The 17,569-nt window shown below is 38.9% G+C and overlaps 1 protein-coding gene across 1 annotated transcript in view; it reads right to left on the bottom strand.

Annotated features, from left to right (window-relative positions):
• The window catches only part of TAF4 (TATA-box binding protein associated factor 4), a 35,872-nt gene that overhangs the window by 6,480 nt on the left and 11,823 nt on the right, over positions 1-17,569 (bottom strand). The window contains exons 3-12 of the mRNA XM_065691534.1: positions 8,318-8,484; positions 7,663-7,782; positions 6,033-6,152; positions 5,573-5,695; positions 4,590-4,679; positions 3,620-3,871; positions 2,140-2,284; positions 1,657-1,771; positions 856-1,025; positions 293-423 (exon numbers count right to left, since the gene is read on the bottom strand). Coding sequence (XP_065547606.1) covers positions 293-423; positions 856-1,025; positions 1,657-1,771; positions 2,140-2,284; positions 3,620-3,871; positions 4,590-4,679; positions 5,573-5,695; positions 6,033-6,152; positions 7,663-7,782; positions 8,318-8,484 — 1,433 coding nt within the window. The remainder of the gene's footprint in view (positions 1-292; positions 424-855; positions 1,026-1,656; positions 1,772-2,139; positions 2,285-3,619; positions 3,872-4,589; positions 4,680-5,572; positions 5,696-6,032; positions 6,153-7,662; positions 7,783-8,317; positions 8,485-17,569) is intronic.

Below are 17,569 nucleotides of genomic sequence, written 5' to 3'. Positions count from 1 at the left end.
AGTGCTGTTATCTGCCTGATTGTACAATCACTCAAGACTCTAAATTTTTGACATAATAAAGGGGGAGGGCACAGTTTCTCTGCATTTGCTTTTAAAATATTTTGTACATGCAAGCTGAAGAGTTCTGGTAATCCATGTGTATTAATATCTTAATGTAAGATGAATCAGTCAAGAGAATAAACAACCTAAATTCAGAGAACAAAATACCTCAGCTCGGGCATTACAGCCAACATAATACTCTGCTGAATTTGTGCAATCTTGCCGTTCGCTTTGTGCGATCAAATACAGTTACCTTATAAGAAATATTCTTTTGTTGAGCAGTCTCTGATAATTTTTCCACGAGGTTTTGTAGTCTTTGCTGTGTAGCATGCGATACGTAGCTAACTACATCAGGATGGATTTCTGTTATGCCATGTTTTTTACCTGCGATCAGGACAGAAGTCAGTTGTAAAAACTTATTTTACAATACAGCTAAACATGTGGCTAACCTCAGTCATGTTCCACTATTCATTCTAAACAAGTAAATAAATATGATTGAAGTGTTTCTGGATTTTATAAAAACATGCTATTTCTGTTATGCCTTCTCAGTAAAAACAGAGAGAATTTTTAACCAGGTCCAGGAATTTTGATGTTACATTGCCATTACTTTAGAAGGCAATGGTTTCTATTGGTTTGCTAGCCCTTAACAATGTTCTACTTCCATAAGCTGAATGATTGTCCACAAGCATCAGAATACACAAAAGGTAATGACTCCAGCAACTCCAATCTACTCAAATCAATCTCTACAAAAAATGCCTTCGATCAAACCCAAGACTAATGAAATCTGTTTAATAAAGTTCAAGAGAAATAACATACCTATTTCTAATATCCTTCTTTGTAAAGGTGCTGGGAAAAGGAAGGTTTCATCTTTACAGGACCTTGTTAATGTGCCCACTAGTTCAGAGTTTGTTGCCAGTATCCGAGCACTTTCTTCCGACAGGTTGACTCCAGCCATTGATGCAACATCATTAATGTCATCATCGTCCCTTAAGAAAGGAAAACTCATTATAATCATAACATTTAGTGCTTATCTACACCCACTTCTGCAATACCACAGCTGCATATGACGAATTCCAATAAACCTGAATACTTTATCTCATTTTTGCATTTTATTTGCTTTCATTATATAACAAATAAAGCTAACAATTTTATTCCAAAGAGCACTAGAAGTAGTTTTCTACTTCCTAACTGTTCTCTCAATGTTTCTTATGTAATGTTTCAGCAACTTGAGAAGCAAGAGACCAGATACATCACTACCACTAAACAGTAATAAACTGCACTCATCACTAAGATAGGCTGTGCAACTGGACAACCCAAGCAGAGCTGGGAGGAGTGAAGGAATGAATTCTACCTGCTTGTCCAGGCAGGAATTGTTTGCAACGTTTGATATTTATCCTTACTGATAGCTGAATACTATAACCAGCCTGGCACAAGTATGCCCACAGCTGGTTGTTAAAGTCTTTATTAAAGTGGCAAATCTGCCTACTGAAAATCCAAATAGTTCTTGAGCGTTCAACCTAGGCCAGTCCAGCACCGCTGCAGCACAGAGAAAGGTTCCCACTGAGTTCAGCAGGCTGCCCAGGCAGCACAAGCACAAATAGGCACAGGGTTTCTCACCTAAAAGAGCCTCCCCCAGGTTCTTTGAGTTTATTCTTCTGAGCAGCAGCTAGTTGTGTCGAAACAGTGGCAATAGCTTTGTTTCCAGGTAATACTGCTGGTTTTACCACAGGTACTGCAAGAAGAAAGACAAGATTTGTACTCCATCAAATTTGTATCAGAGTTCAGATTTACAAGCTGGTCACAGTTAGCAATGGCAATAAATCTGGCGCAAAGACTTTATGTCAATAGTTTCTGTCAGCATTTTCACTCATCTAAAACAGTACCCTCCCACACAACTCTGGTTCCAAAACAATTTGTCTGTAAATGCTGCCTTCCCAGATTTGTATCCCCAGCCACTATGGCACGAAGCTCTGAAGATTTTAGCAGCAGTACAACAGCCATCACACAGCTACAAGGCACTTAGGCACTGACATTCATAAACCAGCCTTCAGTGAATAATATCAAATCTAGCATATACTACCGAGTATCTTAACCTCCTACCTGTCTGAAGTTGATTCAGTTGAATTTGAGGAGTAGTGAGCATAATACGACTATGTGGTTGCCGCAGTGCTACCATTGGTGTCTGTGTCAGCGTTACCTGTGGAGGCCTTATCAATGCCCCTGCTTTTTGAGACTGTTGGATAACCTGCAAATAATTAATAAGGAAAAAGAATGGTAAGCAATCTGAGTAATAACTAAGGCTAATAATCAGGTGGTAAGAACAAACCTTAACAATCAGACTTGTGAGTCGTGAGCTTAATGCATCTGTTCATTGATCTAGAAACAGCGTGTTTTAAGGTACTGAAAAGTTTATCTAAATTATACTTTATAGGAAAACTAATATTCCACTTTTTGTGATACAAAAAAAGAAGTAACCTATAAAAAAGAAAAACTTATAATCACAAAGGTCCAGTTAACACTTTCTACACGTGGTTTTAGAGGCAAACTGGATCTGCCTGAACAAACCCCAGAACTAAGAGAGATAATAAAGATAATACAGCTGGCTCTACATATACTGTTTTATCCAGAATCAGCATAAGTTGTAGCCCTGTAACCTTGTACTACTGGATTGTTAGGTTAGACTCTCAGGCAACTGTAGTCATACCACTTCTGAACCGGAGCTCAGTTACATTACAATGCTAGTCAGAGCAATTTATGCAAACTCATCTTCTGACCTCAACTAGTTGTCAGAAACTTACTTTCAAACTACTGTAAAATAATCTACCAACACTGCCTATTTTGCAAGCTCCATTTCTATAAATATATGAAATAGTAGCAAAAGAAATACTTGCAGAGTTAAAGGCCAAGCTATTTTGTAAATCCAGCACCAATGAACATTCAGTTTTTATTCCCTCCCTCTGTTCCTAACCTCTTTCTATAATAACTAGGTTATAAAGGCAGTAAGAGCAGTATAATCACTAGGTTTTCTCTCAAGGTAAGCAAAAAAATATTCATGGATTGAAAAGATTTCTCCTTTTTATATGAAATTTCTGGACAGAGCAGCTCAGATGAATGCTGAACGTTCTACATGGAACACTGAAATACTAAGTAGCAAAAAGCACCTAGTAATTTAATAATGTATATTAATTAATACACATCCTAGACACTGCTTCGTTATGAGAAAGGTAAAAAGGTGCTGCACATTATACTGTTCTTATCTGTTTTATATCCAGGCCCGAGAAACTCTTTTCTCCTCTTCTGACGTAATCTGTTGTTAGACTTATGGAATAGGAAATGAAGTGTCCTCCAGAACACTGCTCTCTCATGGACAGGCAGTGATTGAAAGAATCTGTCAATATTTCATGCTAAAATAGGAAATAATATAGTACTTTAATTAAGAATGGATTTTAAATTAATTTCTTTTTTTCCTTGGCTTCTCTGATGAAGTTCAAGATCTCTGATTGAGTAAAACCACCCATTTAAGGCAAAGAAGGCACAAAACCCACATGCAATAACAGATGATACACTTCAGCTCACATACCAGTGGCGCAGACTGCCCCTGTTTACTGACACCAACTTGTGTAGGCTGAGTTAGGCTGATGACAGGTTGTTGGAGAGTACTTGTTACAGTTGCAGTTGCCTTCCCTGCTGTGCGCTGAACTGAGGAGCTGAGCAGCACTGCTGCAGATGGAATCGTTGCTATCGTTGCTTGCGTTGTTGGCTGCTGCTGTTGGCTTTGTTGGATGAAAGCTGCAGAGTCTGGTGTTAACTGTCTCAAGGCAGGTAAACTCCTCTGAAAAGAGGAAAAGAAACAATTTGCTTGAGTGTTTTAATCCTAAATTTTTGTCCTCATGAAGAGTTCAAGGTTGAACTAGCATTCAAGAACTCGCAAATGTGAACACACATCTAAAGCTATATCCCTTAATCATACATCAGTCCAGCAGAGTTATGCTCCTACCATACAGTGCTGTTGTACTTCCTCTCATTTTCAGACTGTAAATGTCAAAGTAATGTTTATTCTAAAATGGGTCAAATTACCATAAAATTTATGACGAATGGGATTTATTATTGAGAGGTGACATATTTCCTGTTTATCTTTCAAACAGATATACAGCACAGGCAAAACAGTTAGAATTTGCCCAGAAGGTAGTTTTCTGTATCATTCAATCCCTTGGTTTTTTTTCCAGAACTAAAAAGAGGATAATAAATCAATTCGCAGGTTCGGTGCTATGGGAAGAAACTGCTTATAAAAGTCATCTCTCAAAAGAGCTATGATGTGACACTATGGTAGAAATTACATTATTGACTGTGCCCATGAGCCATACTAACAAACTCTTGGAACCAAGAGACAGAAATATATTTTAAGGGAGCAAAAGTCTAACCAGGCACAGCTTAAAACTTCCATTTACACCACTTTGGAATTCCATCTATACTGATAAAAGATGTGTTTGTGCTCACTGCTGCTGATACATAAGCACAAAACTATATAAAGACTAGTGAAGACAAATTACCTTCAGGAAAGGCACAAGGTAAGGTTGAGGTGAAGAATTAAGTTCTCTGTACAGCCTACTGGTGAAGTCTTCTGCTTCAATTTTTCCATCCTTCAAAGCAGAAAACCCAAATGAATGAACTTGTAGAAATTAACTTTTACAATATTCAACACACACAAAAGATTAGACTTAATTTATTGTAAATAAGTGGCTTTATTGGTAACTAAAATCAATGAGGGACAATAGCTTTATGGTAGTAACTATTTTTACTACAAATTTCAACCAGTTAAGACCTGCAGTCCCATCTTTCCTTTTCTCCTTCCTGTCTTCCAGTCAATTTAAGAAACATCTTCAATTGTCACCATTACAAGAATGTCCTATCCATAGATCAAAAGCCAGGTGGAACCGGCAAGAATACTTCACATGACCTGCAATCAGCCAGCAGTTGCTGTGGGCAACCCCATCCTTGATGTTCTCTTTTCCAGATGTACTATAGCTCCTCTATTTCAAATGGCTAAAGTGTGCCCACCAGGCACAAACTGGCCTTTTCTCCCACAAAAGGGAGATGTCTCTCACAAAACCAAATGTATATGCCTGATGGGAAGATAGACTTCAAATGCTGGTCTTGTTTTACATGATAACTAGAGGTTTTCACATCTGGAACACACAGATCTACCTTGACTTAAAGGTTGCTAACAACTAGGTTAAGCAATACTAGTACTCATTCTATAAATATTAATTATGTCAGGTTTTTACATTAGCTTCAGATAACACTACTTTTTTTGTACAAGCTTGTGATTTCCTACACTCAGCTACTGCATTATAGCATTTACATTACCCACACTACAATTTAACTCACATTCTCATGCATTAATATGAGCAGTAATGTGTCATTTACAAGCTTAAAGGAAAACCCATGCATATATTTTAATTCAGAAGCAGCAAAGTTTCAATTTGATTTCTCTCAGATACTGTTCTTTCAGCTTTTAAAGAACTTTCCTTACCAGCAGGTTCTGTACCAATTCTTTCACATTAGCTGCGGTCTCTGAAGACTGTTTTCCAGATGAGGCCAGTTTTATTAACGTGGACAGAAAGTTTTTACATTTCTTCACATTTTCCATAGTTTCCTATTACAGGAGGAAAAGGAAACAGTCAGAGAAGGGAAGAGAAACACTTTATAACCCCTGATCTGACTAGGTACTCTGAGAAATAAAGTCCTTCTCTAGTTCATAACTGCAGAGTATTATTTATAGATTTGTGTCCCCCACCACTTCAGACAAAATCAGACTGAAATTATCATTTTGCTTCATATATACATGCATTGTATATTTTTTTGTTATCAAAATTTAAGAAAATTATGATTCTTAATGAAGCCAGGAAACACCGTGTATTTTATAAATGGCACATGCACATATGTATATGTGAATGAACGAAGGAAGATCCCAAATGCACTCAGTAACTTACTGTGGCTGCAGTGGAGGTCGCCGTCGTTCCTTGCACAGTTCTCTGAGGAGTTGCAGTTTGTACAGCTGTTGCTGTCCCCAATGTAGTTGTTTGTGCAGTACCACCCAGAACAATCTGAGGCTGCAGAGAATACAAACATAACAATCTTTTACTTGGAGCACACCAAACGCTGTTTTCATGAGCCAAACAGAAAACTGAGCCCCAGGACAGTAGAACACTCACAGCTGCTATAAAAAGTTACTCATCTTGCAGTGGAAGGAAAGAGCCACCAGATGGCACTAAACACTACACAGTGAAACTGAAATCCTGAAAGTTGATTAAGAGCTCCACGATTTTTGGTTACTGAGTAAAATGGCAAAGTAATACCATGCACATACCCTCACACACTGTGGTTTCAAACAATTAAAATGAGCACTAAGTTTCTGTGAATGCAATAGCTTTGTTTTCACCTGTTCCCTTACACTCCAAAGGGAGGAATTTGTATCAAGAGCCCAAGAGACACAGCAGCTCAGGTCTTAACCAAGATCTTTTTCATGAACAATGGGACTAAATGTTTTTCTACGTTTGTACACAGATCAGTAATTCAAGGTAGGAATAACACTTTTAAAAAAATCACCACTCCAACCAAGAGCTTTTCCATGCACACAGTTCATTCATGGACATCACCACAGTCTAATCGCTAATGACAACCCTACCAGAGGGGCAGTGATTCTCAGCAAGCTAAAGTTAACTCAGAATTTTTACAGCTCATTTGTAAACTTGCTCTTTCTATAAAGGTGCACAAGAAAAGAGGCTGCAGCACTGCCAAAGCAAACTTGTGTTGGTATTTTGGGAGGCAGAAAAGGAAGCAAGGATTTGATTTGTCTCATTTACTGAAATCAGGATAAATGAAGTCCATGGTATGCTCATTACAGCACAAACTATGCAGATGGAATGATTTCCTTTTGTGCAGTATAACAGCAGTGCAAATTGAGACAACTCAGGTAAATGAACTCTTAACTCTAGAAAGATCACTGGCATAGGCAAAGGCTCTCTGAGGGGAAAAGGGTTAACTGGATGCACAGCAAAACCTGCATGTTTTAAATTAAAACTCTCTAATCCTGTCTACTCAAAGGATGAAGAAAGCACAATGAAAACAATTAGGCGACAGCAATCATATTGTATCACTGTTGCCTGGAAGCCATGTGGAGAATTTCACACTTCTGCACCGTTTTAAACTTGTGCCACTTGACTTGTGGCTACCAGTGCACACTAGTTGTAACTGTACATTTTGCTCCACAATTCAGAGGACTACAGGGAACCAGTGCCACTTTCTTGAGGCAGAAAGCATAAAGTTATTTCATTTTAGTCATTTTTGTGATTATAGGAACTAATAACAGGACATCTTTAAATATGTATGCATATATGTATAGTATGAAATAATAAATGTTAGTGATAAAAATGATCGTATATCTAAAAGATACAGTAAATTGAGATCTGCAAATGGTTTAGAAAGGGTAAGTGAGAAGATAACTTGTTTCATTGCACTTAGCAATTGTATTTCCTGTATTTCTGGCAGTCTCAAGCAGGTTTTCAGCTAATCTTAACAACTGAGGTCTCTCATGGATACATTACTTCTCTGCAAACTCACTTGCACAACTGGAGGACGCTGTAGCGTTGTTGTGGGTTGCACTGTTGTTTGAGCCTGAGACACTTGCTTGATAATGGTAGTCGGTGTCACTTGTCGTGCAATAATTGGCGTTCCTGGAGCCTGGAGAACAGATAAAAAAGCCAAACACATTAGTTCCTATATTTAAGTCTAATCTACCTTATCTAGCATTTTGTCTCTGGCTAGTTGCCATTATTACAGATACAAAAGAACACATCTGGACCACTATAAAACTGAGAGAAGGATTTTTAGTCCTGAACTTCATGCAATTGTGATGATCTCAGTGTACATTTACCCATATCTACTATTTTCTTTTATAGTCTTATAAAGAATAATGATTCTTTGGGGAAAAGAGTTATACACATTAACCATATATGGTCTTGAACAGTCTTTATATCAAGTGGGTTTGAACTTAATGCAATTCAGTTAGGTAGAAACAGTTCTGATGAATAACAGACAAACTGTAACAGAATTAGGAACAAAATGCAATGCTTATGCCACGTGGAAAAAAAGCCTGGATAGCACCAGTTTGATCAATGGTTTCTTCAAATCACTAACATCTTGCCTTCCTTTCGGGTGTATTCTTTACAGGAAAAAAAAACTTACCATTCTTAACACTACAAATGACTGCACTGACCTGCACTGTGGATATCTGCACTGGAGGAGCACTGGTAGGTGTAGCAGGACGAGGAGTCATAGTATTTTGAGGCTGAGACTGGGCATGTGCCTGTGCTTGCATCTGTGCCAAGGCTTGTTGAGGGATCATCAGCAACTGCCCATTCTCACTACGCACAAGGACCATGCCTGTTAATAAAGAAACTGGTCAAGAAACACACATCCTTCTCAAATATGAAAACCCTCTTCTTGCAGCTTTTTTTATCCAAGTTGGATACTCATGGAGCTGATATAGCGTTAAAGGATTACAAAGCTAATAACAGGGATTTAGAATAAAAGCAAAATACCCAGCTGCATCATCATATTTTGTATAGAATAGCTTAATTACAGAAATACTCTATCTCACTATAGCGCACATCAGAACATGAGTTGTATTCACCCCAATCAAAAAATTCCACGTGACTGGAAGTTAAACTTAGCAACCATGTAAAAATCCTACCTGCTCTTTACTAAGTAACTTGGTTTATGAAACACTGCAAATAGAGGAAAGTCTTGCCATTAGGCAAGATGCCCATTAGTCTGTCTTTAAAGGGAGGATATAATCAAACATAGGCTTCACCATAAACAGGAACACAATTATCTAAGTTCTAAATTAATTTCCCATAACAAATTTAGTAATGAAAGTGGCTAGAAAATCATAATCCCTCTCATGTGCATCTGCAACAGACTGCATCATGCCATGTTACACCCCAAAAGAAAAATAAAATGGAGAGGGAAATGAGGCAGTCATTCCCTGCTCAGTCACTCAGATCAATACATTTAACCCCACTGGGCAGCTATAGAGAAGCAGATTTTTAACAGGCAGATTTTCAGATGATAGCCTCTCTTTCTTGAAGGCACATGAAGCGCTTTCATCCAGCATGCCTCAGTGAGTCCGTGAGAGACGCAGGACCTCACGAGCTCTGAAAAAATCACTAAGGAAATTCACTAAGCACTCAAAATTAGCCTTTCTGAGCAACAAACTACAGGAGGAAACTTCACCATGGAAAATCAAAAGGCACTACTGGAATCAGAAAGATTTTCTTAAGTGTTATTCAGCGCATAAAAAGCCCCAACAATACCTGGAGATCTGTTCTACACCATCTCAGAGCATGACTACAAAAGAATCAAGTTTTTATTTGCTTTCCTTTTCAGATGAAGAGCTGAAACATTTACAGATGATGCCTTCAACAGTCGTCTTGGACTGTTTGAACATTAGCATTAAACTGCAAGAATTCACATACTGCTTTCTACACAAATGAGTTCAAAAGAAAACGAGATTACATTAGTTGATTCATCCCTAATTTCTTCCTTACAATCTCTGCATTATCTCTCTTTTAATGAAGCAGAGTCACCCAGAGACACTGAAGTAGTTTATGTCACACCCGTGACTTTCCATTGGGATTTATTTAGAAGCGTTAAGGTGGGACCGTGATGTGCTATGGGCAACAGTTATATCTAGAAACAAATATTCTCAAACTGGTTTTCTGTAGGATAGGGGGAGTGGTGAAAGCTTATTTTAATCCTGCAGACTGTAGAAATAAGTACCCTTAGTTTAGCTGCCAAGTCCAGAAAAAGCCCTTTTCCAAACCATTCCTCAAAGGTTTTTTTTCTCCTGTAACTTACATAGGGAGAAGCACTTTCATTAAAACAGCAGAGACGTACACCATACATCAACTGTGAATACAGAGCTTGATTCTGTCAGCTGCTCATCAGAACCATCACTACTTTCTCACTATCAGCCTCACACTATGGGGATGGGGCTACTGACCAAAAGCAGATAAATTGAATAGTTTAAGGACTAGAAAGTGACCTGCTACTACATCCAGCTCATTCCTGCACAAACAGAACTTGGCATCTTCTTCCAATATGCAAACATAAAATCCTGGGAAATGAACTCATGTTACCCACCTTTGTCATCCCCCAGAATAATCAGCTGAAGAAGTTAAACACTGAATCAGTGGAAATCTTCAATATCATTATAACTGAAAATATCAGTACAGTGGAAGTCTGATTAGAGGAGCTGGTTTCAAGCCTGTGCAAATATTAAGGCTTGTTGATTACCATATAGTTCCTAGCAACTGAAAAGGCCCAATGCCACTATACATGCTTGTGCTTTCAGAAGCTCTTAAACATCACAGAATTATACTGACATCCCATAAGAAACTTTTTCCTTAAAGTTCACCATTTTGCGGGTTCCCGAGGATATTCTAGGGATAATGTACCATCCTAATTCTTCAATGAGTTATACACTTTTTTTCTTTCCAGAAGCAACAAAAGTGATGCTAACTCTAGTTTGGGGTTTGGGGACAGGGGGGTGTTTGGTTTTTAAACTTCTCTCTCAGTGCAAAAGTAACCTAAGTTACCTGAAAGAGCCAGCCCAAAGCAGCTTACTTGTATATGAGAACCTCTATAGCACCAGGCACTGACACACAGCTCTACACTACCTGTTCCTGGTTCAGTCTCCAGCTCAATACAAAGCATCAGGCTCAAGAACAGGTCCACACTTCATGACAGAGTCCTGCAACAGCACAAACACCCCTTGGGACACCACTACTGTCAGCATGTTTTGCTTGCCAAAACATGAATGGGAACAGGGAAAAAAGAATGGCTATAACCACAGAGTGCAGGTTGACTACCCCTGGAGTGCAAGCACAATGCCTGAACAATGAAACATTCTCCCCGAGCTACATGCAAAATTAGAACATGCCTACACATTAACATAGCACAACTGCTGAAACAGACAGTTGAAAAGCATATTAATGTGAGCTTTAGAAAACACACCAAGAAAGTTCAATTTTTGGCAGCAGCCAGACAAAACAATCATTTGTAATTCAAACCCTGACTCCGAGCACTAACCTGTGAGATTTGTAACTCTGGGAAGTCTGATCCTTCCCTCAAGTATCAAAGTCGTAATAAAGAAGTAATTCTTCCAAAGCTACATTCATAAATGTTCCTATTTAAGTAGCTCTTTTATACTGCCTTCATATTTGATACAGTGTTATTATCACTTTATACAGTTTCAAATATGTCTTTAAGTTAGGGGCTACCACTGATACAAATTGCTGGGCACATTTAATGGGCTACATACAAACATAAAGACATAAAGAAACAGCAGACTAGCCTAGCCTAAACCTTAGCCCGGGTACAATGATAAAAGATGTTTTACCTGCTTGAAATTCTACCTTGTTAATATATGGGGGATTTCAGAAAAGGTGTAAAAAAGATCATGAAGTTTGTTACTGAAACTCCAGTGCAGAAGTTCACCAGCAGAAAGGTAGTTTTGACTCCACACTTCACACCTCCCCAGCCTTGCTGAGGTCTTTAATAAGGGAGATGGAGCTTCTCTCTCAGCTTTGTCTCCCCAGCCCAACTACAGACTCTTTTCCAACCCAATTAGCTAAAAAAGAAACTCCTCCATACAAAACTACACCCAAGCTAGTATTAAGTGGATTTCTAGGGAAGTTCAGAGAGCTCAGTGGAGCTCACTTGATTAAGAATTAAAAAGAAAGTCTCATTTATTTCCCACTTCTAAACAAAGTCAATGTAGGACTGTAACAGCCCCCTCTCTCCATACATATATTATCCATCTCTCAGTTAATTCATTCACTGCAATGGAAAAAAGGAGGGACTGACAGCCTTATGTGTAAAGAAAACCCAACCAGTTCTTTCTCTTATGATCCAAAACTTATATTTTAAATATTTAAACAGAGCATCATAACCTCAGACTCCAATGCAGAAGAATGCAAGTGCTCTATGAACCACATCAGATGTGACTACAAGGTACCAGAAGGCAGCTAGAATTGGACCAAGGTATCTCACTTCCCTAATTAAATATGCTGCTGCATTTAAAGTAAGGATAAGAAATACCTTTCTGTTTCGAGTTTACCATCCAGTTTTCTGTTCCAGACACTGAAGAATTGCTATTTGAGACCAAACAGCTATTAAGGATCACTGGAAACGTTCAATTAGCAAAAGGTGACACTAAAACTTGGCCATTTTAAATCTCCCTCTGCCTTTTTTTTCCTCAAAGGTCTGATCTCATGTACTCTAAAATCAAATTCACTATTAAAAATGCAAACATTCAAACATTCTTTCCAAGTCTCTCATTAAAAAAACCTATTAAAATTAAAATTAATTATCATTTTTGTTAGAAGTTAGAGGCTTAAGAGAATCCGTAAAGATTCATATTATAGTTTGAATTAAACAATTCATTACAGCTCCAAATGAAGGATTAACAAAATTGAGTTGGACTGCTCCTCATCCCAAAAAGACTTGTACAGTCATCTCACATGTTCATGTTGTGGAGACCTTCCCGGATCTCTCCTTGTTTTAGAGTGACTGGATGGTAAAGTTCATTATTACATGATGGAGCTGCCTGATGCTACATTGTGTCATCTTTGCCTCTTGATGTTTGCATTTCCATTTGCTAAGGGCATTTCCATTTACAAAGTGTAGTGCTTTGGGTTGGGACTTTTGTTTGTTGGTTGATTGGGGGTTTTTGGTTAATAAAATTTGTAAAATCAAGCTCTGGAATAAAAAGCAAAGAGCTCTGGCCATATGACATGTCAGAAAAACAAAAACCATTCTTTTTCCTAATGTTTTCCTCTTCCTTTTTTCTTGGCTTAGCAAAGACTAGAGAAAAATAGAATTATCAGAATAATAAAGGAAGAAGAATAAAGTAGTATTTTGTAGCCTTTGCAGAGAATTCCGATTATCTTTGTAACTCCTGAGACATGCAGCTTTCTTGCTACAGAAACCCAAAAGTGCTCTGTTTTGTTACCTGGTTTTGATGGTAAACCAAGATGAGTAACATTTCTAGGGCTGGACACCCTGATGACAGAGTTAAAGCTTTCCACAGATACAGGAGACTTCTTCAGATTACTGTTCTGAGGAAATACAGAGTCCAGCCACTTGTCACCCCTGACAAGCACACATAGTAGGAAGCCACTCAAACAGCAACATATCAACATGTCACCCTCTCTCGTAATAATTGCTCCATTTCTCAGGGACTTGATTCATACAACAGGTGACACACACTGGAAGGCTTCATCTGCAGTTAGCAAGGACCAAGGTTTTATGGTCCTTCCATCTATGAGGACCATAAAAAAGAATCACAGAATCATAGAATAGTCAGGGTTGGAAAGGACCTTAAGATCATCCAGTTCCAACCCCCTGCCATGGGCAGGGACACATCACACTAAACCATGACACCCAAGGCTCTGTCCAACCTGGCCTTGAACACCGCCAGGGATGGAGCATTCATAACTTGCCCATGCTTGTCACTGGGCATACCAGCAAGAATGGAACTCTTGCATCTGTGGAGTATGAAACAGACAGTATCCTGCCCAGTCACAAGTGACAACATCTCTCTTTCTGATACAGATACTGAAGACCAGAAGGCTCAAGCTTACACATTCTGTTCATTACCCATTCTGTAGCTCAAGGTCTAATCCACAGAAATTCAAAGCTATTACTACAGAACCTAGATTTTTAACAAGTCCTCTTTTTTAGCAGCTGGGACATGACAGAAGACTAAATGAATGTATGACCCTGAAATCACATGGAGAATCCCTTTTCCAGTCTCCATAGGAAATTTTCTTCTTAAAGTAAAGAAGTAACCGAACTTTACTTCCAGAGAAAAAACGGTCAGGGTCAGAAAAAACTGTCTGGCAGCAAAGAATTACCTTCAAGAAACACACATATACAAAAAGAATGTCCAAACCTTAAAGAATAACTAAAAGATTGATGCTTCAGGTGTAGGAAATCAAAGTCCTTCCAAACATCTCTAGAAAAGAGAGTTATTGATCACAGAATCCACTGATATCTGACAAATGTTCAAACCCTAACTAGATTTTCCAGGGAAGTTCACTAAGAGGTTATCTTAACGTCAAAGCTCTTTCTGCCTCAAGCTCTCAAGCATATATTCATTTGTGGCAAGATGCTGCAAATATCTGGCTTGACAAAAACCCTGACAGCAATCATGAGCTGCTGTGCCATATTAGCAGAAGAAAGCTTTACAATAATATCCCTTCGGTATCGTTAGAAGAGATTCTGTTGCCACAAAAAGGAAAGCAAGTGTGTATAAGGTTATGCAAGTTGATATCATATACACCACAAAAGCCAGATAAAGCAAAAAGGATGAGTCAATGCTCTGTAGATGAGTGGATCAGGCTATACAGAGATGATGGAATGACAAAACCTTTATAAGGGGACAAAGTTTTGAAGATTTTGCCAATGCCAAAAAAGCTATAGAGACAGCTAGAGGAAAGGATAACTGCCTACACAAACCACAGGAAGAACTCTCAGCACAAATGACGGCTATGACAGGGTCCCTTACTGCAGAAAAGGAAATGATAACCTGGTCCAACAATCGCCATTCCTCCTTGTCTGATAACTGACCTGCCTGGAAAAGTTCTCACTCTATTGGAAGGAAAGGGAAGAACCTGTCAAAGTACCAGTCTACTGCAGCTCCATGAAAATCTGGGCAATTAACAGAATCTTTTAGCAGATTTAGAATCACTTAGGTCACAGAGCGGCACCTGTAACAAACCAGCAGACGTGTAGCAGCTCATGTAGGACAACTTGTATATCAACTCATCAGAAACAGTTACAAGTCAAGAGGAACAACACAGAACTTTAAATTATAACAAAGCTGTGGATTATACGGTACTGAATACATTACCTTGTACCTGATGAGAGACTTGCACCACCAGGTCAGATGCGCTCAGTTTGGATGCTTAGAACCTTTGGTGATCTGTGCTGCACAGCAAATCCAGACAAGAACCCCAAAACACATTCACTTGAACTTTCCTGCCAAAGTCTCTGACACTGTCAGCGATCCTGGCTCTTGAGTTTCATGAACAAATTGTGTTTTGTTTGTGACTTCTATAAAGGTGTCATAGCTCAACAAGGATAACCTTAGCACTTACAGGTAAGTCTACATAGTGCAGGCATCAGCTCCTACCCACCAACTAGCTGAAAACGAGCCCATGACTATGCATGACTTCACCTGCTCCAGAGGTGCCTGTCCTGCTGGTGAGGTCAGCCTGTGCAAACATGAGTAGCAGATACGTTCCATGCCAAGTTGCAGGTCTACAGGCCCTAAACCTGGCAGCAGCTGTAGAGCTGTCCAGCACCCTGGAGCGACCTGAGGCACTGTGCCAGATTCCCTCACATCTTGTTTCAGAGCACTGAACGGGCACCCTAAAAGCAAGGAACACAAGGATTTGCACACAGTGGTACTGAGAGCACACACTGCACACTATGCCCAACACATCTTACAGGTGCCTGCAGAACATTCAGCACCTGCTGAGCTTAGGGTGAGCTAAACTTGGCATGAAAAAACATGACTGTCAGCTGTTGCTTCAGAGCATCTCCAGTAAAAACCACTTGGAGACTCTCCAGATAGGCACTACATGTTACACCATAGTGAAGACTGGTGCAGCACAGAGTTTTGGACAAGAACTTACTACAGAGCTGCAAAAGCACATCAGTCCTTGCACTTTCCAACTCGCGTCACTCTGGGATAAAAACAAGTATTACCCAGATACAATGCCTAAAAGTTTTGGTACAGCATTAGTTTACTACAGCACTCCCTTTGCCTGTCCTCACTCTCTCCACATGCCTCATCTGCACAAACAGATCACAACTAACAACTATGGAATGTGAAACACTAATTCTTGAACAGCTGATTAATGATTATGGTGAGCACAGATGAAAGGTAAGTCCCAAAATCATCAAGAATCCTGACTGCAGCGCACAGCAAGTGTATTTCGTACAGACCAAACACACAACTTCACATTATGAAAACTGCCTTTGTTTTTTCCTCCTAAGGAGTCCAAGAAACTGAAAGCTTCATTAAGCTTTTGCTTACTCTTACCATGCAATAATTCAAACTACAGACCTCAACTATACTGTATAAAAAGCAAAGAAGTGAATCACTGGTAAAGTATTCCTGCACAAGTTTTTTAAGAATATAGTTAAAGGAACAATGTCGTGCTGGAGTGCCAGAAAGCCACTGTTTTTAACTGATCCCATATGGAAAAAATCTTACCTGCTCATTGAAAAGGTGTGTAAGAAGTGCTCTGGGAAATATGTCATTTTATATGGCAACAATTGATAAACACTCCAACAACAATGTGATTTGAAACCATTCTGACTTTTCTGGAAAGCTGGATTCCTTGAAAGTGTGTGTTAACATTCCTTGCTAGTCAAGCATACAAAGCCAAAACACTAGCGTGCTCTGTCAAACTGGAATCCAGTCACCACACAAAGCTCTCTTTGGTCTGCTGCAGAAAGAACTGAAAAAAATGCTATCAAGAGCTAAACCTCAGTTATTGATCTCAATGTGATTCAGGTTCAGCTCTACCATTAACGTCAATATACTTACATCAAACAATGCAATTATATCAAAATCAGCTTTGGTTTTGAGAATGGAAGACATAAAATGTCACTAATTCTTTTGATCTATTATTCTAAATGAGAGACTTTAAAACTCAACTAGTCTTCATTTCTGGCAAACAGTTTGTCTATACTAAGGTATATCAACATCAGTGCTGTTCAAGCACCTGAAGAAACGGGAATGGGCAAGCTACTCTGCATTTATGACAGTTTGCGCACAATACCTAATGAGGAGTAATGCATTAAATCCACATTATCTTCCTTCAAAAACAACACCCTAAAATAAGAAAGTACATGAAAACCCCCTTAAAAAAATGCATTTCTTTAACTAGTCCCCACTGTGAATGCCCTACACTACGTATACACCCTTTGTAATTTTGGCAGGGACAAAACCCTTTGCTGATGCCATCTTTCCACCTGGAGCTGTGGAGACCAAATGTCAGAGTCCCACCGAGTGACAGGTACCCAAAGCAGCATCAGTGGAAATGTTCCTTTCACATCCTCCTCTGCAGAAACAGACGGTGGTTTTATCACTCTCACTGCTGATTTAGAAGTTTCTCTGCTTTAAGGATACATTGAACACCATGGCTTTGAGTTCAAACACAAACTATCAACATGGACGTGATATTACATGTAATTTGGCTGATAGCAACACTGATTAAATAGCACTGCTTTGCCAGTGAGTCTGAACACAGAAATAAAAGTATTTTCACACCTGTAAGCTTGAATTCAGCAATTCAAGTCTTGTTTTGATTTTTACTAACCATCAAATGCACAATCCTGAGTAATGACTAAGCTTAATGACTGGCTATGACTAACACTTATAAATAAT

This window comes from Lathamus discolor, chromosome 11 (assembly GCF_037157495.1).
Source record: "Lathamus discolor isolate bLatDis1 chromosome 11, bLatDis1.hap1, whole genome shotgun sequence".
NCBI lineage: Eukaryota > Metazoa > Chordata > Aves > Psittaciformes > Psittacidae > Lathamus > Lathamus discolor.
The sequence above is the reverse complement of the archived record's forward strand: the minus strand, read 5'-3'. Positions and strand labels throughout refer to the sequence as shown.